Here is a 27090-nt window from a genome sequence, read left to right as displayed (position 1 = left end):
GCGTTTACAGAGGCTTGAAATAGCTGGTAATGTAAAATTTAAAAAAAAAAAAAAAAAAAAAAATCTTGGCGAATTTATTAGGTAGTATCTGACATCGTCCTGCATAAATCTCAGGGTTCCGGGTAAATACAGATCTTTCCAGGAAGAGCGGGGCACCAGCAAGCACACAGGCAGGGAAGCAGGGGTCTGCCTGTGTGGGAGTCAGCAGAGCTGAGACTGCATCCAGACCCTGCAGAAGCCCTCAGCAGAAGCTGCTGTCAGGGCAGGCAGTGGGAACATCCAAGAGAGGGAAATGCTAGCAGGAGAAGGGAGAAGCATGGAAGAGCCATGGCACAGGCAGACAGGTAGGGTTGCTGTCTTTGCATGGGCTTGTGGTTGGTAGCTCACCATGGGCACAGGTCCCATCATGGCCACGAGGCTGGTGTCCCACCATAGAATCACAGAATGGTCAGGGTTGCAAGAGACCTCAAGGATCACGAGGCTCCAACTCCCCTGCTTCATGCAGGGCCATCAACCTCCACATTTAATACCAGACCAGGCTGCCCAGGGTCCCACCAATCTGGCCTTGAACACCTTGAACTCTCAGGATGGATGAGGCATCCACAGCCTCTCTGGGCAGCTGTTCCAGCACCTCACCACTCTCTCTGTAAAGAACTTTGCCCTGACATCCAACATAAATCTTCCCTCCCTCAACTTAAAACCATTTCCCCTTGTCCTGCTGTTATCTACCCTTTCAAAGAGTTGATTCCCCTCCTGTTTGTAGGCTCCCTTTAGGTACTGGAAGGTTACAATGAGGTCACACCGCAGCCTTCTTTTCTCCAGGCTGAACAAGCCCAGCTCCCTCAACCTGTCTTCATAAAGGAGGTACTGCAGCCCTTTGTGGTTCTCCTCTGGACCCTCTCCAACAGCTCCCTGTCTTTTTTGTGCTGGGGGCTCCGTGGTGGGCATGGGGTTGGCATCCTACTGCAGGCTTGTGGTTTGGGCACATGGTTGCACGGCCAGTGGCCCATCATGGGCTCAGGGTTGGTATCCCACCACAGGCACGTGGTTGGCACCCCACCACCAGTGTGTTGGCACTTTCCGTGTGGTTACCGTCAGTCCTCATCTTCACTGCCTTTTGCAAAACTCACAGTGCAGGGAGAGAGTTTGGGCAGAAGCATGAAGGCAGCTCTGCTCCCCTCCTCCTGGAACTTCCTCCTGGAGCAGCCTTCTCAAGTGGGCAGCACCTGCTGTGGATCCTTGACTTCTGCACTTCCCTGCACTGTAACCACACGGTAAGTGCCAAGATGCTCACGGTGGAACACCAACCACGTGCCCATTGTGGGATACTAACCACGTGCCCATGTCAACTCCATGGCTATGGTGGGATGCCAACCCCGTGCCCATGGTGAGGAGGCGACCCCGTGCCATGGTGGGACACAAACCACGTTGGGATGCTGGCATTGGTTGCCTTCCTGCCCCAGTTCACTCCTTACTTGAAGGACCAAGGCAAACTGAACTTGGTATCCAAGGAGCTCCTTTTTAAAATAAATTGAAGCTACAAAGGGCGCTGTAGCAGACACCCTGAGCTCTGATACACAGATCTTTCCAGGCTGTGCAGCATTTGGGCACACCAACACAGTACCGAGTGCGTGCACCGCTGATCTGTTTGCCTTAAAGCATGTGTACTTTTGCAGCAGCACCTTGTTTGCATCCCTGATGAGGCCATGTACCACAAGGCAACCAGCCCTCCAGCACACACAGTCAGCTCTGAGTCCTGTGCTCCCAATAGAGATGACAAATGCCATTAAATCCTTACACAGGGCAGGGAGAGGAGAGCAGCAGCGGGAGACCTCACCTCAGCAATTCCCACCTAGTAATTTTAGAAGCCGTGGGTTAATTTTAGCCAGGCTGGCTGGAGGATGTCTCCTGGGGCTTCAGCTCCTGCACTTTCTAGGAAGAAAAGGTGGCAGGGTCATGAGCAGCCCAGCTCATGATCCCCACGGGGATGAATCCGGGGGGGCTCTGCTGCCCCACCGCCCCCACTTCTATCCAGTCCCTATCAACACCCAGTCAGCTGGCTGGGCATTCTGCTCCCCGTCTCAGCTTCCAGAGGAACATGCTGCTGCTTCTTGCTGGAACACACAGCGCATCCTTTCAGCAAAGAAAAAATAAAAATATTTCTGCTGGCACAGCAAAATGGCCAAACCCCAGCCGGGTGCCTTCAATGCATTTCTGACTCGTATTGCAAAATCTACTGTTATGCACATCCACACTTTTGCCCCCAGAGTTGCCAACATTACTATTTCTGAGTCCAGATCGGGCAGATATCTACTGGAAAGAGGCTGCATCTCACAGCCCCACCTGCCTGGTCCAGCTCTGATTTAGGATCCTGTGCTCTGCAGTGATGTTGGGGTGAATAGAAGAGCTCTCAGATGGATTTCTCTGCTGGCTCTCCCCTCCACAGTCCATACAGATCTCTGTATGATAGGATAAACGTTCACTTACAGCTTTATTTACTGAGAATGAGCAATTAAACCAACCCAGATTGATTTATGGCCAGCACAGATAAGTCCTCCTAACAAAAGCCAGCTCCAGCTTAACGTTTGGACAGAGTATTTTTTGCTCAGTTTGCATTTTTTTTTAAGTCTCAGGCTCAAATTTAACTTCCCTATAGAAAAGCTTTGGGCTCCAGAAGGTAAGCATGGCCACATCTGTACACAACTTTGCTGGGACAGGGGGATCCACCGAGTGCATGGGGAAAACATGGAAGAAGATGTAAAACGTGGATAAGACATGGGAAAAACTTGGGAACACATGCAGAAGACATGGAGAAAACATGGCGAGGACATGCTTCTCCCTCCAGCTACCCAGCACCTCCTTGGGAAGGAAAAGACACACTTTCCCTCCTTTCTCTACCCCTTACCAGTGAGTCCTGAGTTTTCCACATTATGGAATTCTCAGAGGGTGGTGAGGCCCTGGCTCTGTTGCCCAGAGAAGTGTGGGTGCCCCATCCCTGGAGGTGCTCAGGGCCAGGCTGGATGGGGCCCTGGGCAGCCAGAGCATGTGGGGGGCAGCCAGCTCACAGCAGGGGTTGGGACTGGGGGAGCTTTAAGTTTCCTTCCAACCTAAGCCATCCAGAAATTCTGTGAATTCATTCCTGGGGACCAACCAGGGCAGGGGGAGGCAAATCTCTAGGTTTACCCCCAGGCCTCTGAGCTGGCATAAGGCCAGTTTATATTTCTTCTGCGGGCAAGAGCCTGTGCTATTTAAATTTTCTTTAAAGACCAACAGTATCCTGGTTGGCTTCGAACCAAGCCTCTCAGATAGCCCAGGTGTATTTAAAGCCAGCCACAGCCCAGATATATGGCTGTCCCATCCCTGTGTGCAGTAGCTGCCCCCACCCTGCAGCACTGCTGTCCCCTATCCTTCCCATCCTGCACACTCTAGCATTTCCCATCACGCACGTCAGCAGTGCTTGCAGGAACAGAAAGCCCATTGCAATCTCTATGCACGTTGGCACCACACCTGGCCAGGTGATCTGACTTCCCTTGAAGCTGTAGCAAACGGCTCTTTCACTGCGACTCAAGTTCACAGTGCAAAGATCGGAGTCAGTGTGCACTGCACCTCACTTCCTCCTCTGCTCGCCTGTTGTCCTGGCTGCATGCAACAAGCAGAGCAGCTACCTGTCTCACCTGGCAGTCTTCTACATACTCCTGCCGTATGGAGAACATCATAAGCTTCTGCATCACCTGGGCACAGAGGTAAGGGCAAGCAGGATGGGTGCTGGGCCAGGACAAAGAGTCCAAAATCCTGCTTTGAGGAGCTTTTCCCCTTCACCGCTCCACATGCTGCCTGAATGACAATTCAGCAGCTTCTGGAGAGGATGGTGGCCTTGGTTTGTTGTCAGCAACAAATCCATTTAGGAGAGAGAAGCAGGGGGATTCATCCGGTGGTTATGGCAGCACAGGTGGGCACTGGGGGGCTGCCTGCCCACCTCAGAGGGCAGCAAACAGGAGCCTGCAGCTCTATAGATCTGGGGATTAAAAAGTAGGCTGACACCACGAGGTGCCTGCCCCTCCGTATGCAACGTAGGAAAAGCATCAGTGCAGATGTGACTTCAGCTGTCAGAATGCCAGGAGACCAAATACTTTGGGGACTAGGCAGCAGATAGCAGACTCTGAAGGAGTTGGGAAAATTCTCATAATGCACCTTGTGTAGAAGACCTTTCCTACAGGTCATTCTCTGCCATCAGACCTCTGCTGAAGCGAGTTAGAAGCAACTTGAATCTTCAAGTCACCGCTGATAACTACTGGCAGTGAATTTCCAGGCTTTGGGCTTGCAGTATTAACATTTAAGAATCACGAGACCCTCAAATACCATGACACCAAGTCGCGTGACCTTTAAGTCAAAGAGGTTTAGATTTCTTTTTCTTTGACTTTCAGTGTCCAAACCGTAAAGCTCACATATGTGTACTTAACTCCATCCAAGAGCATTAGGAACCCATTTCTCAACTAAAACCAAGGTTGTGGCTCATTAACTGACGAAGAGAGCAACACCCCTTGGCTGTAGTTCCCCACGCCCTGCTGGAGAGCTGCATTACCAGCAGCCTTCTCCATCTCAGGATTCCCAGCTCTGCTTACTCCTTGCATTCAAGGCCTAGGCTCATCTCTGAACCAGGCACCCCGCAGAGCACACCCAGGCATTGAGAACATGCTGGGCATTTTATCTGTTCCTTCCTGAGACTCCTGGCTCCCCATCTGCAGGACAGGCTTCGTAGTCTAGACCTTGCTACGATGCTTCCAGCCTAGCTCTCCTGCCCCACGCACCCAGCCTTAGGACGGTGCTTAGCAAGTACAACCTGGCCCATTTTTAAATGGTCCTTTTCGATGTAGGTGTGTTGCAATCACCTTGGGGCTTAAGCCAGCTCATGAAACACTTTGGGTCTCAATTAGAATTAATGTTCGCCAGGAGCTCAGGCTGTTCACAGGCAGCACTGAGCAGATCCCTCATGTTTGTCTGAGCTGGATCACAAAGAAAAGCTCTTCTGGCAGAGCTGGGAACAACTTTACGTATTTCACAAGTTAAAAGAAGTGAAAGGACTAAATCTCAAAGACAGGATATTAGAAATCTCCCAGTGCCAATGTCCCCGAGCCCAGGCACATGATGCACCGAGTCCTCAGTGTCCCATACATGAGCAGCCCTCATTCAATCTTTTTGCCAAGCTTCCACAGCTTTGATAACACACAGCCCTTAAAAAAAAAAAAAAAAAAAAAAAAAGAAAGAAAAAAGAAAAATCAAAGCTGGTTTGACAGAAAACCTTGCATCAGCCTGTGTTAATTCAGTTGGCAGAAATCAAACTGTGGAGTCAGGTATTTGACAGCTAGCGCATCGCACTGAATGAAAGCCCTTTCCTGACTTTTTTCTGCATTGCCAAGGTGCACATTTCAGATAAAAGACGTGTTTCTGAGTAAAGCACTCACTGCCCAACCTTCTGCCTCGCTTTCCTTGCTCTGCCAGGCCATATCTGCCCTGGGGCAGAGAGCAGGATGGAAGGGACGGAGCCCAGAGACTTGCAGCGCTGCAGGACTAGAGCTCCGCATCTCCCAAAGGCCGAGGGGAGCCACCCCAGCCCAGCAAAGCCCATGCAACCCTCTCTATCTGTACGCACGGATAAATATACATAAGGCAGAGCTGAAAAGACGGAGTCAGCGCCTCTCTGAAGCCCTGCAGATCCTGTTACCACCAGCTCCCCAGCGCCCTGCGGAACGCACGCTCTTTGAGGCAGCCGTGGGCCTGGCATGGAGCAGAGCAGATGGCTGCAGTGACTTGGCTGGGGGAAGCTGTCAGCCCCCGGCTCTGTGCCTCACATGATGCTGCCATGCCACCTGGGCCTCCCACGGCACTCCAGGCCATGTAGCAAAGGTGGTGCAGGCATTAAGGCGACGCTGAGGGGTCCCGGCCAAATCCCCAGCCCACCCTGTGCACCCCAGCCCACCCGCACCCCGCTGTCCCCCATCTAAGCCATTCTAGGATCTGCTACACACAGCGGTGCTCCCTCATAAGCACCAGTAGCGTGCTGAAAGTCACATTGTGCCACGCTCCTCAGGTCCCAGGTAGAGCTCATTGCTGCTGTTGTGCCTCATCTTCCTCCATTTAGAAACAACCAGGCCGAGTACAGCCCATGGGCAGCACGGCCATGCCAGCTGGCCCTCCTGCAGCTGCTGGCACCAGGAAGGACAACTACCTTTTCTACAACTACCATTTCTGCAGGGATGGAGCTTTGCAAAGCCTGAGGTCTTGCAAATAGCCTTGGAAGAAGAGCACAGCCCGGTTACTTCAGATTAATGCAAACAGTCACAAGCATGAGCAAGCCCAAAAGGCTCCTCTTGCAGCTCCAGAGGAGAGCCAGCTCACATCCATACTGAGACAGGCAGCACAGGGCTGGGAGAGCGGCCCCAACTTCCTGGCACTCGGGGAATCTTCCTAGATCACGTTACGTGCATGTGTCCTTGGCTCGTCTCTGTACAGTTGAAAAACACCGTAAGGGGAGCCAGCTGATTGAGACAGCCGGCTTTGCAGAGCAAAAACCCAGGGAAACAATTCCCTCCTGTAATGCTAAATTGCAGAACTGCCGCTTTCACTGAACCGCCCCGTTTTCTTGCACTGCAGCAGAGTTGGGTGCTTGCGGCGTGCAGCAGAGCTCCTAGCATGACCTGTCCCACGTGGAAGGCTGCTGGTGCACGGGGATGTTCCTAGGCACTGCCACCACACAAATAAATAACGATAATAATACTCGGGGGGGGCTTGCTAGCACGCCCTGTCATCTGAGCCAGTGTGGATGGAAAGAGCACAGAGCTGGCTGCGGGGTGCTGCGAGCGATTTGAATCCACTGACATTTGGCCGCCGATCAGGACAGGCTAGCTGTGTCTTCAGAAAGGAACACAAAGCTCTCCAGTGAAACCAAGACGTGGCAAGCCATCAGCATGCCAGCACACGGACCCACGGCACCCTGCTGTGCCGGGGCAGATGGGTTCCCGGCCCTCAGCTGCAGCCACCCTCAGCAGGCCGTTCTGACCAAAGTCAACACTTTCAGGGTGATGAAGACATTTGGACAAGCACCATTCCCCATTTACACAGCAGTGCAGTATCAAGGGCTTGGGCCTCCCTTTGCTCAAGTAACCCTAAAGCAGATGGGGATCGGGAGAACAAGAGGTGCCTTCCCAACCCACAAGCTGATGGCTGTGTTGTCCTTGCAGGCTGTGCTGCTGCTGCTGCAACAGAGGCGAAGAGAAATCCACTGAGCTCAGTTAAGTCGCTATGGGACCAGCAATGGGATGGTGCTGGCATGGAAGCAAGCAACTCCAGGCACTGTGCTGGTGCATGGAGGGCACGGCCTTCCCTCTTCTGCTCTGCCACTTTCTGGGATGTGTGGGAAATATCAAATAACTTTCACTGATCTCATTAAGGGGAGAGGCTAAGCTCCAAAAGAAGTAGTGCCAGGGAGATGATACAGGAATTACTAATGTTGCCTTCCAAGTTCTGTAATTACCAGGAAAATTACAGAAATAGCTTATCAATAAATAGCACAAATTATGGAAAAGAATTTTTGATTGGAACCAACGCAAAGCACTGCCTCTTATACACCAGTTTGCATCTGAATTTGCTCTCCTCTTTACCTCTCTGAGAAGACGTAGATACCTTATGATGTAATAAAGTATTTAAAGGGGGAAAAAAAAAAAACAAAAAAAGCTAAAAACAGGATCTTTACAACATAGTGACCAATAATCCTTCCACCAACTTTGGTCATGCTGAATCCCAGTACTCCTGCTCTCACCTTTAAACACTGCTGGGCAGGAGCACAGGGACAGGAGGGTGGCTGGTGGTCACTGGGCGAGTAACAGGCTCAGCTGGGCACTGCACTGAGCAGCACCCTGGGCACCTGGCACTGCTGCAGGCAACAAGAAGACAGAGGCACGTGGGCTCAGTGTAGCAGGAGCCCCCAGGGCTGCACCCATCCCACTCCTAGCAGGAAAGCCACGCGAGGAGCACTGTCCTTGCAGCCACCTCAATGACACAAATAACGTGCCGCACAGCTGAGGGGGACAAATGGTAAACCTCCAGCTAAGAACAATGATAATGAAAGCACAGAAGTGAAAATTCATTACCTGCATCTGTTCAGGAGCTGCCCTGAGGGAACCTCTCAAGCTTTCTGGGTTGCTTTAACCCTCTGAGTCCTGCTCCTGTGCTTGCTTTGATGTGCTGGCTCTGATTCCTTCCCCCCCCCCCCCTTTTTTTTTTTTGCCACTTCTTCCACCAAACAACCAGCTTCTCCTCCTGGTACTGTGCATACAGACCCATAGCATCATGCCATTCAAAGCTCAGACTCATAAAACTAGGCGGGCAGAAAGAAAAGCAATGTGATTTTTGATCAGCTGTTCCAGGAAAAAGCCTAATAATGCTTTCTCCTTTTTCCAGCAGCACAGGTGGAGGTGAGACCTGCACCTTGGAGACAAGGCCAGCAGCCCAATTCCACAGGTGAGCTCATTTCCTCCTGAGCAAAGAAGTCTTCCCTGTGAGCTTTTGGTCTCCTAGGGCAGGTGGATGCATTTCAGCACTGCTCTGAAAATTGGAGATGCCCGTCTCCTTTTGTAAGGGTGATGGGGATGAGGAGGGCATCCACCTCCTCCCAGTGCCCTACAGAGCTGCAGGCAACGTACCAGCATACCTGGTGGCTTCAGCCAAGACATAGCTCTTCCAAGGCATAGTAAAAGGCCTGGTGAGGTGTGAAGGCTTGACAAGAATAGCTTAGAGTTCTAGGCTTTGTTCACGACCGAGGTGAGCAGCCCTGAGAGCAGAATAGTGCAGGCAGCCTACATGTGGTGGTACCAAGTGGCCCTACAGGAGGGCTACAGGGGTGCTGTGTGGAGGAAAGTGGAGCTAGCTGGATGGGGCTAACCTATGCATCTGCTTCCTGGCCCATGCAGGGGAAAGGCAGCCCCAGGTAACACTCACCTCCTGGTTCTTTGACAAAACCTGATCTTACATGTGGTGGAAAGAGTTCTGCCTCCTCTTAGATACGTTCCTCCTGTTAGCCAGCTTTGCGTGTTGGAAGGGACGTGAGGCTTCCTTTCTGGCTCCAATGCTCACTCCAACTTGCTGGTGCTAGCTGTGCTTCATTCTCTATTTTGCTACTTCTTCATCAGAAAAAATAAGTCACTCCTTCTGGTACTGTGCACATAGGACCATTTCTGGCCTTGGAAATACGTGAGGTCAGCAACCAGACCTTCTGCTTTAGGACCCTTATGTAGCAAAAACCAGGGATGCCCCACCCTAATTAACTTTCCCCACTTCCAGCTGGCATTGTGTTAGAAGAGGATTAGTGCCTTAACAACAACACTCTGCCTAGCTAGGATCACCCTCTGATCTACAAAGGCCAGCAATAAGAAACAGATCCATGTTCTGACAGATATGACAACACATCTGGGCACTGGCAGACTTGAGGATGGCAGGAAGACACAGATCTAAAGCACTGTCCCTGCTGTTCCTGTGCCAGCGCCTGGCCTCCCGCTGCACCTTAAATCCATCCCAACCCCTCATGGCAGGGCTGTCCCAGCCACCAGCTCATCTCCTGGCTGCGTGGATACTGGGAAACCAAGCACGGGGGTTTATAGTTCAATGGAAAGTTCTGCTGCCATCTTAAATCATAAAGCACAGCTGCTGACACAGCAGAAGCTGCAAAACGAATGGAGCATTTGAGCAATCTGAGGGTTGGAGGCCATCGGGAGGAGAATAAGTGCTGTGTCTCACAGCTCTGCTGGAGGGAGAGGGAAAAGATAAGCGAAAAGGGGAGATTAAAACTCATCTGAATGCCATTGTAATGCTCTGTGCGGCACGAATCTGCCCTGGCACTTCAAAGTTAGCCTGCAATTGAGAGAAAATGGCAGCTGAGATTCAATGCCTGCAAATACAAAGCAATGTGCATGGCAAAAAAAAAACAAAGAAAAAACAAAAAAAAAACCCAGCAAATATGTATACAGACACATGCAATAATGAGCTCTAAAGGAGCTCTGGGCTGGGAAAAGGACCCAGGGCATCGCTGTGGATAGGGCTGCACCACCCCAGTGGCAGGTGGGCAAAGGGCACAGGAAGAAAACAGAACTTGTCCAAACCCGGCAGTGCTGCACATGGAACAGCTGACCTGGCTTCACGTCTCCAAGTTCACACCTTGCAGTACCAGCAATGGGGATCTCCTGTAGCTGTAAAGTCCATCAGAGGCTGGGAAACCCCTCCTGCACAGCCTCCAGATCTGCACTGAACACGAAATGCCCGCAGAAGAGTTAATGCACACTCCTCGGCCAGGCAGCCTGCAATCTTCTTCTCCACCCAATGGGGCTCAAATAACCTAATTCTTGTTCTACATTTGTATGGGCTCTCCTTCCCCCGGATCACCCCTGGAGAAATGACAGCTACGTGGTAAATACGTGTAATCATGCCACTCTGATAGCTTCTCTTGTTCTCTGGCCATTAATTCATCTCCCTGGGACTAAGGTGAGCATTTTGCATCCCGCAGCAAATTCAAAGAGCTGCTTTTATTTTAAAATCAACACGATAAGAAACCTTTCTCCTTTCCCTCTTCAGAATGTAAATTTTTAGTTTCAAAAATATCCTGGCACACAGACAGCTGTTGCTGGCCATGACCTTATCTCAGGCCAATGACAGATTTCCCATGCATGAGAAATCACAGGGCTTTAACCACCTCCTGAATGCCCTAGTGCCAAAACCAGAGCTCGGTGCTGATGGGGCCAATAGTGGAGACGTGAGGACATGGCAAAGTGCTGGGTGTGATGTAGGTCAAGGTATGGTGGTACTCAATGACCCTGAAGCTCTTCTCCAGCCTGGGTGATTCCATGAGCAGCGCCCACCACAACAAAGCCTTCACTTTATGATGAAACCACAACCAGAAATCTCTCTGCTCCACCCTCAGGGTATTCTTTGCTTGGGAAAATAGATAAGGAGCAAAGAAAAAAGTCCTGCAAGAAGAATTGCCTTTGCCTCCACGTTCACCATTTCTAGGGTTGCAGAACTTCCTCCAAATGCTTTCATTTCTGGACATACACCGCAGCCAGGTCATGGTGATGGCAGAGCGATGCTGTTGGCTGAAATGACCGAGTCACTGTTGAAAGAAAGAAAACTTCAACACAACCACGGACAAAATGCATCGGTTCTGCTCCCAGTTCCCATGGATTTGTTCCACTGGGGGCTTGCGGCACTTCAGCTCATAACCATGATGTAACTCAGCTGCAGCAGTGCTGCCTTCTTTTGTCAGTGGCTTCTGCCCGGATTTGTCCCTAGTGATGCTGTACCACCACCTTCCTGGCAATGGAAAGGAGCCATGCAAAGAGGATGGCAGCATGCAGTGAGGAAAGCATCAGGATGGGAGGCAGCAGCAGAGTGTGTCATGTTGGTGGGTAGACATTGGCGCAAGACAGACAGCAGGATGAAGCGGACAGACAGCCCAGGAGGGCAAAGGGCTGTAACCACAGCGGCTGCCCGTGGGAGAGGGATGGCAGGGAGGAAAGGGTGCTGCGGGCAGGGCCGGAGCCAGGCGAGCAGCGCTAAAGGCCAGCAGGCAGGTGGCGAAGCAGCGACCAGAAAGTCACCGCAGCCATAAATCTCAGGGAGCGGAGACGGGCAAGCCCCAGGTGGCTTGGCAAGGCTGCTGGCGAGCCCAGCGGTGCCCAGGCGGTCCGGCCAGCAGCCGCACAGTGGGACAGAGGCCAGAGATAAAATTAGAAAAGCGTTTCCCTGCCAGCCCCGGAGCCGCTAACCCTGCAGCACTGCCCTGTTTTTGGGCGGGGGGTGTTGCTGGAAAAGTAGGATTTTTTGCTCCATGCCGCTCCCGCTCGGTGCCTCTGCAGCGGGAGTGGGGGGGGGAGGATGGTTTGCTCTTTCGGGACTGCCCGTTTGGCAGCAGGCAGCTGCCCCTGCTCGCTCTGCTCTGTGCACCAGGCGTGGTGGAGAGGCAGATCCCCCCACCCCGTAGCGGCTGCCGGTGTGATTCCAGCGGCTCTTCCCAACCACGCCGGGCTGCAGCTCCTCTCTCAGCAGCGCAGGTTATGATTATTTCTGTCCCTAAGCATCCTTTAAGTTTCCACTTGGGGACAGAATCAGAAGGGAAAGCCTTTTAAGGATTTCTGCCCGCTGGGGAAAGCGAATCCCCCCCAAGCCAAGAGAGCTTGCGAGGGGGATTTGAGTGCAGGCAAGTGCTCAAAGCCGAAAGGGCAGAGAGAGGGGAGGGGGAGCCCAGGGCACGCTCTGAAACCAGAGCCCCCGGCCGAAGCGCGGCTCCTTCCCCCGGGCAGGTCGTTCTCTGCCTCCTGGCCGCGCTCGGCTTTGGCAGAGCACGGATGGTGACCGAGCGGGGCAGCTCGGCGCGGCGGCAGCTCAGCGGTGGCCCTGCCGCGATGGGGACCGTGGAGCTGAAGGAAGGTGCCGACGCCGTGGCGATCAACCTGCTGCTCGTCGTCCGCCCCGAGCGGAAAGGGCAGAGGGACGGACTGACGGACGGCGCAGGTAAAGCCTCGTCCCAGGGAGGGGAGGGCGGCAGGTGCCGCGCCGGCTGGGGGCAAGGAGCTTTGGAGCAGGGCTCGGGCTTTTCCCATTCCACCTGTTGCATTAAAAACAACAACAACAACAACAACAAAACCCTAAACTTTTTTTGCAGGAGAGCCGATTTCTCCTGCACGCTGCTGGTGTGTGCCGCTGTGCACCCCGTCCTGCCCCGTGAGCACGAGACAAAGCTGCCGGGTGCGAGGGGTGTGCAGGCTTTGTCCCCACAGGTGGCTGCCCAGAGCCATTTATAGGTCCGGTGCCATTTCCCTGGCTCCCAGCCTCCAAGGGGGGGGGGGGGTCTTCCAAAAGGCTGAAGCCGTGTTCTGCAAACGTAGGGAATCCTCCCTGCTGGAGGAAAGGGGGGAAAGGGGAGATTCTGCTCGAAGCCCTCAGGGGAAGGCTGACTGCTCTGTTGATGCCCGCTGGTTTGGGAATTGATAGCAGGAGAGAAGGGAGCTGCATGGAGAGACCCGATCGCCGTGCTTATCCGCACATTTATGTGGGAAATTACGCCCAGCTGACACCCCGCTGTGCCAGCACTGCCTGCCAACCCCGTATTTGTGTTGTACAGGTCTGAAGGATGATGGAAATGGAAACAGCAGACCGCAGCCACCTCCAAAGAGAGACTTCAGCGGTACGTTGTCTTCTCATCCTGCGTGTGGGGAAACCCCGCTATCAAAAAGCAACATGCAGCGTCCACCCTCCAGTGTTTGGTGCCCAGCTCTGCAACGTGCTGGGAGCAACCTGTCCCCTTCCAGCACTCCGTGGGCTTTGCAGGGCACAAGATTCTTGGGTCACTGGGGGGGAACCCCTCCATGCTCTCCTCACACTGCAACCGAGACGCGTGTTGGTGACATTGGTGACGGAGGTGTTGGAAGGGCAGGTAGCTCTTTCAACCCCTTGATACTACAGGGATTAATGAGTCCCCCCTTTATCATCCACATTACCATCTCAGTGGGCCACCTTCTTCCCCACGCAGTACAGAGCAAACCTGCAGGATCCTCAGCTTTCCCAAGAGCCCCACGCTGCCCATACACCCCCAAGGTCTGGGACAGCCCAACATTTTGGCTGCGCCCAGTGTGGTGAATGCACATCTGGGCATCTGCCACCCTTGAGGGTATGCAAGCTCCCATGGCCCCTGTTACATCACCCCATGCCATCACCTCATCCTGCACCACCATCTCACCCCATTCCATGTCCCACCCAGCACTGCATGCAAGCCCTCATCCACATCCATACTGCTCTGCAGAGCTGACACTGGGCTCTCTGCTCTCCTCATGGCACTCAGCTGTCTATCTTCTTACAAACAGGCCAACAAGCCCCCAAGGAGCTCCACAAGCAGAAGCAAACTGTTACTTCCTACACTAATGAAGGTAAGTGGCCACCTAAGGGATATGAGTTTTCCAGAGCAGAGATTTGGGGATCTCCTGTTCAAGCAGTTTTGTAACAAAACATGCTGGGTCAGCCCAAACTAGCAAAAAATGTCCTACAATGATCCCACAGGAACTCAGAAAGTCCTTAGGTCCTTCCAGTCCCAAGCACTGGGGCACAGCAATACCTCTGAATGCTTCTTTTGGACTTCTGAGGACTGTTAAGTTGTTCCCAACGTAGCTACGGCAAGCAGACAAGTGCCCATGAGTCCCATACCACAGACACAAAGTCAGGAGGCACGTAGGGACATTGGCAAAGGGCCACCAGTGCCCTGCATCCTCTCAGGGTGGGTCAGCATTGCCATCACCCCCTGACCTCCAAGGGCAAGGAGGGTGCAGGGCAAGGAGCCGTCCCACAGCAGAGCAGGGCCAGCTGCACCCCAAAGAAGTCATTGGCCCACAGGATTAGCTTTTATCATTTTTTAAGTGCCGAATTTACTGGAAGGAGGCATCCCACAATGCTAAATTTGTTTCTGGAAAAAAAAAAAAAAAAAAAAAACATTAAAAATCTAATTAAAAAAAAAAAAAGAGAGAGAGAAAGGGGAAGTTGTTGGCAAGTAAAACGCCCACAAAATCCAAAGATAAAAATAATCTTGAAAAATAAAAAAACACCCCTTCAAATATAAAACCCTAAGGAAATCATGGTTTGTGCCCAAAGGGACGCCGCTGAGAAGCAACTGCATAAGGAGGGCTGAACCCCCTTACATGCTTGCCCCAGAGCACAGCCTCTTTCAGACAGCCTGGGTAACTCCTTTAAGACTTCCTGACTTGTCCCTTCCAGTTCTCCCTTCTGGCCAGAGCAGAGCTTTGAGCAAAGACCCCCAGTCTCCAGCGAAGCAGTTGGGAGCATCGTGGCGTGCAGAGCACCGTGCTCCCAGCCACTGCTGCCCCTCACAGGCAGTGGCCTTTGCCAAAGGCTCTCGTATCCCAAGCCAAGTCATTTCCATAGCTTTGAGCCTTTTTATGTGTTATTCCGAGAAAAATCAATGAAAGCCATTGATTCTCTGTTTACCGTATCTCCATCAAGGACTACTTAATAGGGCAATAAACCTCTTCTTCAGGCTGCCACATGATCCTCACTGAGGACTTCTGCTTTATCGCCTGTTACACTATAACAGACTGCCTTCTTCTTTTTTCTTTTTTTCTTTATGAGAACTGGGAAAAATTAGATTTTTTTGAGATCTACATTAGGAGCGACCCTGAGCTTTCTTATGGTATGGTTTATTTGTTCTGCCAGGAAAGTGCAGAGCTCTGGTCCCTTCACAGGGCCAGAGGTTCTGCCCGTTTTGCTACAGCTGAGCCATTTCAGTTGGACTTGATGACCTTGGAGGTCCTCCCCAACCCGGGTGACCCCATGATTCTAGATTTGGGCAAACATGACCTGGGCTTGGCTCACAGACCCCTTGGCTTGATGCCACTCACCTTCCCGTTCTCTTGCTGATTAGAGCTCCTTTTCCCACTGTGTTTGTCACCATTTCTTTCAGGAACCCACGTGACAGTGGAGATCCATCCCAAGGGCACCTCCCCGCAGTTCTTCAAGAAGCTCTCCTTTGGGAAAGGTACGTTCCTGGCTGGGGAACCACCATGACCATGGCACAGAGGACATCCCTCCCTCTGCAGGTGTCACCCCTCTGAGCCAGGGAACCATTGCACCCCTATGCCAGGTGCCAACTGCCACCACCTCACAGTGGCTTCGAAAATTGTGTTGGTGTCATTACAGGTCCCCGGAGATTGCCCAGCCTGAGAGGCCAGGACAACAAAGGTGAGGCTGCCTGCCACCACACAGCCCCATGCTGGGGGGTTGGCCCTGGAAGGAACCCAATCCCACCTCCGTCACTGGGGCTGTCACCTCAAAGCTCTGGAGATGCCACCAGCCCCTGGGCCAGGTGCTGACCATGCCACTGCACATCCTTCAGGCCATTCATGGTTTGGCTGGCATCTGATGTCTCCAGCCTTGGGGTTGCAATGGGAGACATCCAGCAGCCAAGGAGCGCAGAGCACAGGGATAGCCTGGGGACTCAGAATTCATCTATTTCTCTTTCTTCTTCTTCTCTTGCCAAGAACTGCTCATCTCACACTTTCTTGTATTGTCTTCCAGCTTTTGAAAGGACCGAAGCCCCAAGGCCACCCAGTGCAAAAGACCTGCATGGTAACTATCTGCTGCACCCTGTCCCACACTGGCCCCAGGTAGAATCATAGAATCATTTGAGTGGGAAGGAACCCTTAAGGACCATCTAGCCCAATTCCCCTGCAATGAACAGGGACACCTACAGCTCCATCAGGTTCTCAGAGCCCCATCCAGCCTGACCTTGGGTGTTTACAAGGATAGGACATCCACCACATCTCTGGGCAACCTGTGCCAGTGCCAGGTAGGAATTCCATCACTCCTAAAAGCTCCTGCAGGGCACAAAGCAGTGATCTGATTTGTACTACCATGACCACATCCACCTTCCCAGTCCTCCATACGTCCGTAGTGGCTTTGGGACCATCACACATTGGAGGTGTTCTCACAGCTCCGTGCCCCGATGCCAGTGCTGCAGCCAGGATCTGTGCTCACCTCCCAGCTGCCCAGCTAACACACTGAGCTACTCCAGACCTCACATCTGCGCTAAGCTTTTGCAGCTATAACCTGACAAAGATGAAAACTGATAACCAATTTTAAGAAAATATCCAGCTCCCAAAAGGCGACAAGTAATTTTCGGAGCAGTATGTACCAGGAACATTCAAACACATAAATCTGCTTTCTCTCTCCTATAGTCAGCCTAATAGCCCTTTGCAGGGAAAGCTGAGATAAACAAGGCTCTGCCTGCACGGGTGCCCTCACACTCGCTGTCCCTGAGCACCCACTGCTGCCATCCCCTCAGGCAGGAGCAGCCCTCCCTTCCCCAGACAATGACCGCTTGTTTCTTCCCAGTGTATCCATGGGACAAATCCTCTTTGAAATCCCTGGCAGTGGATCTACAGAAATTTGAGAAGCTGGATGCCTATGCATTAAAAGTAAGTCTCAATTGTGCCTCCGTCCCTCTCCCCTGCACACATCAGCAGCAAACACTCCTCTTTGGGAGGGAACCTGTGACCAAAAATACATCTTGCTCAAAACGTGGAATTAGAGCTTTGTATTTCTATATTTAATGAAGCTCAAGCCACAGCAGTGTGCGTGCTGGCAGGTGGGCTCTCAGCAGCTTTAGCAGGACTGGGATGAGGAAGGCAGGGGATCCACACTGCAGTGCTTTTTCATGCCAGTCTCACAACGCTTCCTCTTCCACCAGGTGAACACCAAGAGCAGCGTAGAGGAGCTCGTCCAAACCCTGCTTAAACAAGCCCGGACCGACCTGGAGAAAGTCCGTGTCATCTGGATGTGGATATGCCACCATATAGGTAAGATGGGATCTTCCACTGAGAAGATAACACTGCTGCTCCTGCTCCCATTACGCAGCTGTTGTAATTTACTCTGTATTTTGTGAGTGGTTGGTGGAAGAAAGTGGTCATGGCACTGAGCTATTGGAGCTCAGGAAGCATCTAGATAGCACTCTCAGACACAGGGTGATTTTTTGGGTGGTGCTGCATGGGACCAGGAGTTGGACTCAGTAATCCTTATGGGTCCCTTGCACCTCGGGACAGCCTATGATTTACCCAGAAATGCACCCAGAGTTTATTCCACCACCTCTGCTTCCACGCTCCCCATCCTAGCACTGCAGGACCCTGTAAGGTTTTCGTGCACACGATTTCTTACTATCTGATGGCTCTGCCACCCCTACACAATTTACTGAAAGATGCAACCACAGCAGTCCCACCAGCAAAGCAGCTGGAGCATGAAGACACGCTGTCAGGCACCAGAAGTCAGTTGTCACATCCAGAACCCTTCTGCCCCACCAGAAGTTTTGTCCTCACTACTGCCCTGAATCCAGTTTCCAGCAGGTTCCTAATGGTGTTTCTCTGATGGACACATCAGAGCAGGACCTCAGAGAGGTCAGCTTTCATAAAACCTGTTTGGTTGCTGTTTCTGCCAATATCAACACCCTTCTGACCCCATGGGAACCACCGTCATGAGTCTCCCTTGCTTCTTCCTCCCAAACCCCAAAACAAGCAAAACTGGAGTTTCAGGAGTAACCAAGATGTAAAGAGAAGGAAGGAAGCAGAAGGGAAACCTCTCCCATCCGGAGAGTGTGATGGTGGCCAACTGGATTTCCAGGTTGCTTGCATTTTGCAAGAGCAGTGAGGTACTGGAACGGCTGCACAGGGAGGTGGTGGGGTCACCATCCCTGCCTGGAGGTATTCAGAACTGTGGGGACGTGGCACTGAGGGATGTGAGCAGCGGGCAAGACGGGGTGGGCTGGGGTTGGACTCACCCTGGTTGTGCTCACAGAGATGGAAGCAGTACCAGCACTGCCCCCACACTGCCTGGGGCCTTGGGATGAACTTTGGCTGTCTTCCTTCTTGCAGAGTACGACGTAGTGGGCTTCCATAACAAAAGCCTGCGGCTGTGCGAACCCACGGACGTGCTGCGGACGGGGAAGAGCGTCTGTGAGGGATACGCTGGGCTCTTCCAGCAAATGTGCAGGTAAATTAAGCTCAGGAGCATTCAATGCCAAGGAGGGTTAACATCTGTTGTCATCTGTGTGCCTGTTCTGTCTGCCTTTGCATTGACTGATGTGACTTTACGCAGGACGCAGAACTTCAGCTTTCAAACCACGCTGTGGAAAAGCAGCAAGTCCTGGAAAGGTCAATTTGGCTTCCTCCCCACTCCTTCCCCAGCATAATTTGCTTTGTGCCATCTGCTGAGCTTCGCATCGCATTAACATAATGGCAGATGAAAACACGGAGATAATTCGGTTAGCAGAGCCTGGGTTTTTCCTTTGAGTGTCTGCAATTGAAGGTTAAAAGCATGGCAGGACTCAAACCCAAAGGAAGGAGCTGCCTGCAGCACACTGCTGGGGCAGAGTCAGGTGAAGCCCAGCAGGAGCTTCCCCAGCCCTCCTGCCAAAACCCAGGTCCCCACAGCCCCACGCTGCTCCCAGCTGCCATCCATTGACCATCAGCCATCAGCAAGCACCATTGGCTTTCCACACCATCCCAAAAAATTTTGGAAGGTTTTCACCGTCAAATTAACAAAATCTAATAGGAAAAGGACCAGTTTAAGACAGACAAATGCCAAATGCTAATGATACTAACATGATAGATACTTCCAACCAATATCCCATGGCATCTGATCTTGCTTTTTGAAGAGTAAAATAAAGAAATTGGATGACAAAATATGAATTTATAACCACATCTTACGAACCAGTTATTAGCAGTTAGAAGCGGGGGAAATTATCATCATCTGTTCATTAAAAAGCATATGCTTAGTTCATTAAAAACAATCCTTCCAAGGAACTCTCTTCCTATTTAAAGGCTACGTTGGTGCACCCCGCATCTCTCCATTCCAGGCTGGGTAGCAATTCTGGAGGCAGGATGGCTCCCATCACCCAGTCTATCAATGAGCTAAATACTCAGCTCCTTCTCTGAGAAACCATAACCAAAGCCATCTCCTTCTTGCAAGACAACCCCCTCGTTCTCCCTTCTTGTGGGTGAACCCTCCAAGTCTGGAGAAGCCAGACTTGCTTCTTTTTCCAGATGAAATCATCAAAGTCAGCCTGAAATCAAAGGGAAGAAGCTGCCATTGAACTCAAGTGATGCCCGTAGCAAGATCCGGATTGTTTCCTACTCCTTTTGAAGCAGAGAAACAACTCACCACCTTGGTGCACCAAAACACTTAACCACCTTGGTACACCAAACAGATGTCGGCAACTGCTTCTCAGCTCATTTCTTCCAGGTTCAGATCCTTGCATCTCAGTCATTTTCCACCATCACATTGCCAAGTCAAGCAGGAGATCCTCCATCTTTCCCCTGGGTGGTGAATTTATCCGTGTAAGGTTCTACACAAGAGGCGTGATCCCACGCTATTCTCACCAAGGCCATTCAGCTCCCACAGGATGCTGTAGCCTGCTTTTGGCCTGGTTAGTATCAGGGACCATCAGTAGGATGTGCTGATCTTCCACTTGGGAACTCTGAACACACTCGAGCACAATTCCTGCAGTGCCATTTCTGGTGCTTAAGTGTGAGCACAGGGCAGGATTCCTCCCGCAGTGTTCTGCCTGCACACCCCAGCTAACAAGAGGTCTGGACAGCCCAGGAGCATCTGGTGCTGCTCCCCATTCCATCAGCAGCACACTGGTGATGCCCATCCCTGAAGGTGCTCAGGGCCAGTCTGGATGGTGCCCTGGGCAGCCTGAGCTGGGGGGGGGCACCCAGCCCACACCCGGGGTTGGGACTGGGTGGGCTGTAAGGTCCCTTCCAGCCCAACCATTGTGTGATGCTATGAAACTGTTTGGAGCCATTCCCCTTACAGCAGCATCAGCTCCAAAATAAAAAGTGCCCCTCCATGAGCACCGCCGAACTGCCAGCGACCAGCCAGTAACCACAGTTATCAGACCTGGCTTCTTTACAACCATGCTAATTATCTTCCCCATAAATGCCACTGTTCCCCTCCCTGAACTCAGCCTGCATTATGCAGCACACACAGTTTGTCACTGAAGGTATCTGCTCCAGCAAACACGCTTCTCAATGAAGAAGAAAAATGTCAATACCGTCCTACACAAAAGACAATCCTCGAAGTGTGGCAAGTTGAGATTAATGCTGAAATGCGATGCTAACATTAGAGTCAAAGCAGAGAGCTCATTAACACACTGCTTATTTCAATCCTATTTACACTTCAACAAGTATTCATTATATATATATATATATATATATATATTATATATATATATATAAAGGGAAATGTGTATTCGTTTGTAGCTTGAGCAAGCACAAGGCCACACTGTAAGGAAATGCAATCAGACCCCACAGCACTGTGAGGTCTGAGGCTGAGCCTGCTGCCAAGCACTGGGCTTCCTGTTCCAGAGAGAGCACAGGCACGAGCAAACACACTTTTAATTTGTAATTATGTAGGCTAATTGTGGAGAGCATCAAAGGGATTCCGCTGCAGAACAAGAGAGAGAGCAGCATGGCACTCTGTCTTCGTCCTCCTCCACCAGCCCTTCTGCACTCATGGTGCATCAGGCAGAGGGGCACCTTTCCAAAAAGGACAGAGAAGATCTCCTTCCTCCTGTGGGACATTCCCCAGTGCCTATGCAAAGGCTGAAAGAAAAGCAAAATCCTCGTTCCCTTTCAGTTTTGCAGGAATCCAGTGCATGAAGCTGTCGGGGTACTCCAAGGGCTACGGGTACAAGATTGGGCAGACCTTCCAGGGAAACTCTGACCATGCCTGGAACGCCGTCTACCTCGATGGGAGGTGGCACCTCCTGGACAGCACCTGGGGAAGCGGCACTGTGGACGATACCTCAACCAAGTTCACTTACAGGTAAGGAAATATTCACTGTCTAAGCACAAAGACCTACCACAAAGGTGAGCGAATGGGCAAGGGGAAACCGGTGGCAAATTTCATGTGGCACTGCAAGAGCTGAAGCACTTCGGCTGCCCATGCAGGGGATGGAGCACGTTCCTATGAAGGCAGAAGCTCAGCAGCTTCTGGAGGTGCTACTCTGTTCTTTGCTTCCATTCCCTGTGCTTTGCCTCCATTTAAGCAATGCAATGAGATGCTGGATTCCTGGCTTTTGGCTGTCCCAGCAAGTGCCTCACTTTCCAATGCCAAGAAGAGCCTTCCTCCATCCTTGGGAGCCTATCATCACCGGGACAGCCACACGCCTTGGTTTTATCCAGAAGCATTTTGCCTTGGAGATGCCATTTTCCAGCACTTTGCCTTGGTGATGGGAGGCTCCGGTCCCTTCTCTCCTTGGAGATCTTCAAACCCACAGCCCTCAGCAGCCCAAAACGCTCCAACTTCCTCCCACAAAACCACCACCACAGCACAGCGGAAGAAATAACTGCTTATCATTACTCATTTTCCTTTCATCTCTTCCTCCTCCTTCCAGATACAACGAGTTTTACTTTCTGACTCACCCGGCTCTCTTCGTGAACAATCACTTCCCAGATAACAGCAACTGGCAGCTCCTCAAACCAACGCTGACACTGAAGCAGTTTGAGAGCAACCTGCAGCACAACAGCGACTTCTACAAGCTGGGGCTGCTGGATGCACACCCACAGACAGCCCTCATCCAGACAGGTAAGCCCTTGTCATGTCAGTACCCACAGTGCAGGATTAGAAGCATTGCTGTTCATCTATTAGTAAGTATAACCTGACAACGAGATTAAAGCCTTTTGCCGAGTTCCAAATTTTGATTTACAGAACAGTGCATAGCCAGGCTCTTCTTTATATTTCTTACTGAGCACCCTGAGTGCAACCTGCAGCTCTGACATGCAGAGAACCCTAAATTTGAGGTCACCCTCCCCAGCCCCTTAAAGGGCTGCAGGAAATAAGCTGGTCCCCATGAATGCAAAGAACACAGTTAAAACTGAAAGGCAACAACACTGAAGGATTTCATGTCCTCCAGCACGCTGTGAACGGGCTCGTAGGGCAGCAGAGGATCTCATGTCTGTGTGCCTTTCTCCAAAGCTCCTTGGGGCAGCTGCTGGGCTGAAATCAGGCTGAGCCCATCAAAGTGAGCCCTCTTCGAGCACACAGGCTGCTGGCACTTGCACTGCACACACGCTTTCATATTCCACAGGGACACTTTCAGTTTATATTCTACAGGAGCACAACTCCATTCCAGTTTATGTTCTGCAGGATTAATGCAGGCTTGTGAGCCAAGGCCACTCGGACCTTGCTCTTTCTGAGGGGCACTGATTTCTGCAGACGGCTGCAGCTCCGTAGGGCAGTGGGTAGGTTCATTTTCCATACAAAAAATGCACTAGAACTCCAATGTGGTTTCTTTCCTTACCTATTTCATAGAAAATGGAACAGCCACCATATCAGTGGAGTGCCGCCCTTCCACACTATTCACCTTTAAGCTGGAGGGAACAGACGAACACGGCTTGCTGACCTTGCGGAAGCAGGGCATGAAGCTGGAGATCTACCCCCAGAAGACGGGACGCCAGGAGCTTCAGATCTTTGCCAGACCCTCCAAATCCACAGAAGACGTCTACACCTGCGTGCTGGAGTACATTGTGGAGTGCAAGTCCGTGGACAAGAGCAGACGCTTCCCAAAGGACCTGCACCAGCCCGTGGGGCCCAGCTGGTTCACAGAGAAACAGGGCTTCCTGCGGCCCTCGCACCCCGACCCCATCATTCACACCAACGACGGGCGCTGCTCCCTCACCTTCACCATGGGGAAGGACATCAGCATCCTGACCTCGCTGCACGCCGACAGCAGCAGCCTGAGCGAGGAGATGAGCAGGCAGCACATCATGCAAATCCACCGCGGCAACCAAGTGGAGTTTAAGGTGCACCTGCCCCACGCGGGGAGCTTTGTTCTGAAGTTCTTCACCAAGAAGAAGTCAGATCCCGGCAGTTACACCTTCGTCTTCAACTACCTCATCACCTGCCTGAACACCGAGGTGAAGTGGCCCGCCTTCCCACTGAGGTACAGCAGGTGGGCAGAGGGCTACGAACTGCTGGAGCCGCTCTCCAGGCTGCTGCCGGCCAACCGCAACGTGCAGTTCAAGCTCAAAATGCAGGGCATATCCAAGGTGCTGGTGCAGGCGGGGGACACCTACACACTGACCCTGAGCAGAGACGGCTTCTGGGAGGGAACCTGCAACACCGCGGGGTGCACGGAGCTCTTTGTCATGGTGCACGAGAACGCCAACCACGGCTACTACTCACATATCCTCAAGTACGACGTTGAGACGCAGTAATGCCTCCTCTTCGTTCCCCGACTCTCCTGCACCACCCAACGCACCCCAAAACCAGTATAGCTTTAGGAGATCGTTCGTTCTCCCAAGCAAAGTTGTTCCTTTGGCGTCTTCCTGCAAGACCAAGGCCTCAGAGGAGTACAGAGACAGAAAATCCCATTACAAAGGGATCAACCCCCCACCCAAGTTGCAGTAGCACTGCCCAGGCAACGCTTTGGAGAAACCAATGGCCATCTGGCCTTGGGCCTTCAGCAGCAATGGCTGCTTTCTAAACTATGGACCATAAGAGAAGTCTTATTACGACTACTTAGAGTAGCACCCTCTGGTTCTGAGCAGCACTATCGGACACGGGGAATTTCAGGTTATTTAAGCCAGGTTTCTTTAGACATCCCAGGAGAGAGAAGTGTTGGGAAGCAGATATAAAGCGACGTTTTCTTGTGCACTTCATCGTCTTACGCATTTTAGTGATACTGCGAAATGACTTCTTACACCGAATCTTAAATTCAATAAACAAAATAATTTTTACCTTTTTATATTAGAGCATTTGAACTGTAAGCACTTTTTTTTTTTCCCTGTAATATTAGCACTGTAATCGTATCTCAAGCATAGAGGTGTTCGCGCAACTAAAAATACAGCAAGATGGAGAATCAAGCTCTTGATAATCTTTCCTTCCTCCAATTTGTCTGTGCAGAACTGAAACTGCTGAGCTCACGGGGCTGTGTGAGGATGAGTGATGGTATGACCACATACAGCACATCCCATAACCTCCCCCTGGAGAACCATAGTGCATACAGCTGTCTGATATGGAGCTCACCAACACACCCTGTAAGGTCAACGTCTTCATACACCTCTGATGTTAAGTGTGACCTGATGGACATTGTGTTTGCTCTTGGATTTACAATAAATCTGTTCTGGTTTTGCATTCTGTTTCATTGATCAAATGACACAAACTCCTCCTCGCAAAGATGCAGCATCCTGCACATAAAATGTGTGAGTTATCCCAGTACTTCCCTCATCCCCACCAACCAGGTGAGAGTTTTTCATACTTTGAGACAAGGAAGCTCCATACATGACATAGAACCATAGAGTCATTAAGGTTGGAAAAGACCCCTCAGTTCCCCAAGTCCAATCCCAGCCCACCTCACCATGCCTACCACCACCACCAGCCACATCCCCACAGTTCTGAACACCTCCATGTGACTGCCCCATCTCCCTGTACAGCTGTGCAGTGCCTCACTGCTCTTTCTGAGATTGAATTCTTCCTAACATCCAACACGACCTTCCTCTGATGCAACTTGAAGCCATCACCTCTCATCATACTGCAATTATCTGGGACCAACCCCCAATTTGCCACAGTCTCCTCTCAAGTATAGAGAGTTTGAAGTCCTGCCCTCCTGTGGGCTGGCACTGCCTCAGTGAGCACTGGGTGCCAGCAATGGGCACAAAGGGAACACAGAGGACATTTCCTTGCACACTGTTGCCCTCTGCCTGGTGACATCCTGGGGATCATTCCCTCCTCTCCTGCAAAGTGCTGCAGTGCTCAGACCTTGCAATGACACACACGTACATAGGCACAAACATTTAATACTTTAAAGGGAAAAGTGACCAAAAAGCACTTTTACAGCCACAGCTGCAGCATGCTGGAGGCAGGCAGGGCCTGCAGCAGCTTCACAGACACTGCCCTGCTGCAAAGAGAACTACCACAACCAAATTGCCACCTTTGTCTTGCAAGCATAAAGCAAACATCTGGCTCAGCATCTCATCAACATCTCAGATGTGTAAAAGATTCTCTGGTGCTACTAGAAGCACGAGTTCAAAGGCAAAAAAAAACCACCCTTCTCCTTGTTCATTAGCAATACAGCTGGCACTCATCACAGGGGCTGTATGATGCCATGAAGGCACAGGGGAGCGCCTGCAGAACGTGGCACCCCTGGATGAAAGGGGCTCAGAGGCCTTGCTGTGACACCTTCCCCCAGCACAAACACAGCTCTGCCTCCTCCTCTTTGTGAGAGAAATGCACGTTCCCCAGCAGAGATGAGGACAGCATGTCTGGCAGCATGGATAACCCACAGCCAACCCACACGGGAGCTGGGCCAGGCTCTAACCCGGCAGCTCCCCTGCAGCCAGCTGTCCTCTTTAGAACAACCTTTTACAGCTCACCCCGGTTTTTGTCTAAACACCCCGTGACCAACAAGTCCTTACCTGAGATGTGGATGTTCCAGGAACGCCAACCTGTGGGCAGCTCTGAGCACGAACTCAGGCCAAAGCTGTTTGTAAAACACACGACCACGCGGGCAGGCAAATGACTCACTGTGTAAATGGCACAGAGAGAACTCAGGATGGATCTGTAGGTTTCATCTTTGTTCAAAGAACTGCAGAAGAAAGGCAAAATAAAAGGACGTGTTGATTCAGAAGTCCTCCACCTTTCCAATTCTGGAATGCAGAACTGCCCAGCAAGGCACTGGCCCAGTTTTGGCATGTCAGGAAGGCTGCAGCCCGCCTGCAGGCATCACCTTGCTGAACACATCTGCCAAACCCAATGGAAAAGAACTGGAAAGTGAGGGATGCTTCTGTGCCTACGTTTGTCCATGCAGAGGTTGTAAAGGCTCAGCTATGGGAAGAGTTGCAGTACACCTCTCTAGAAGAAAGGCAACTCCACAGTAAACAAGTTCTCTCACTCAATTTGTTGAGCAAGGACTCAAGGAACAGATCTTAGATGTATTCCAGTGCTGCAATTCAACCTGACTGGAAAGTGTCCAAGGCACAGCCTGGATTGCAACAGGCTGATAGCAGCCCATGGCAGCTGCAATTACCTCTGCTGGACAGATGGATCTCACTCACTTCTGTGCTCCTCTCGCATTCAGTTTCATTGTCACTTCCAACCACTGTTCTTTCTTTTGTAGGAGCTGCAACCAAAATCAGAATACAGCTATTCACTTTTCAGTTATCTTGCAGTACTTCAAGCAGCACACGAGCAAGATAAAGAAGCCAGATATCATACAAACAGCAAAGAGCAGAAGATGAACCAGGAAATAATAATAATAAATTCCAGTAAGGGAAAAATAACTGGGGAAAATGCGGGTGGCCCAAAGGAAGAGGAATTCTATTTCTTGCTTCTTGAAGAACATGACTTGAGGGAAAGGATGGAAAAAACTGTCTAAATTGTTCATCAAAGTTCCCAATGAGAATGCAAGATGAGCCAAAACCTTTACTATGTAAATTCGCAGGAAGAAGAAAAGGAATGTTTTTCCACTTTGCTTTATTTCAATGCTTTTAC

At 51.3% G+C, this 27090-nt stretch overlaps 1 protein-coding gene across 1 annotated transcript; it reads left to right on the top strand.

Annotated features, from left to right (window-relative positions):
* Positions 1 to 3702: 3702 nt before the first annotated feature.
* KY (kyphoscoliosis peptidase) lies at positions 3703 to 23816 on the top strand (the record flags this gene model as incomplete). Its single annotated transcript, XM_079539624.1, has 14 exons — positions 3703 to 3743; positions 7239 to 7288; positions 8461 to 8517; positions 13166 to 13228; positions 13905 to 13967; positions 15509 to 15583; positions 15745 to 15786; positions 16123 to 16173; positions 16939 to 17021; positions 17294 to 17402; positions 18468 to 18585; positions 21235 to 21423; positions 21995 to 22185; positions 22912 to 23816. 14 exons carry the CDS (start codon positions 3703 to 3705, stop codon positions 23814 to 23816), a joined length of 2037 nt encoding a protein of 678 aa, XP_079395750.1.
* Between the last annotated feature and the right edge of the window lie 3274 nt (positions 23817 to 27090).

This window comes from Tetrao urogallus (genome assembly GCF_951394365.1).
Source record: "Tetrao urogallus genome assembly, chromosome: 9".
NCBI lineage: Eukaryota > Metazoa > Chordata > Aves > Galliformes > Phasianidae > Tetrao > Tetrao urogallus.
This window is presented reverse-complemented; position numbering and strand designations above follow the sequence as displayed.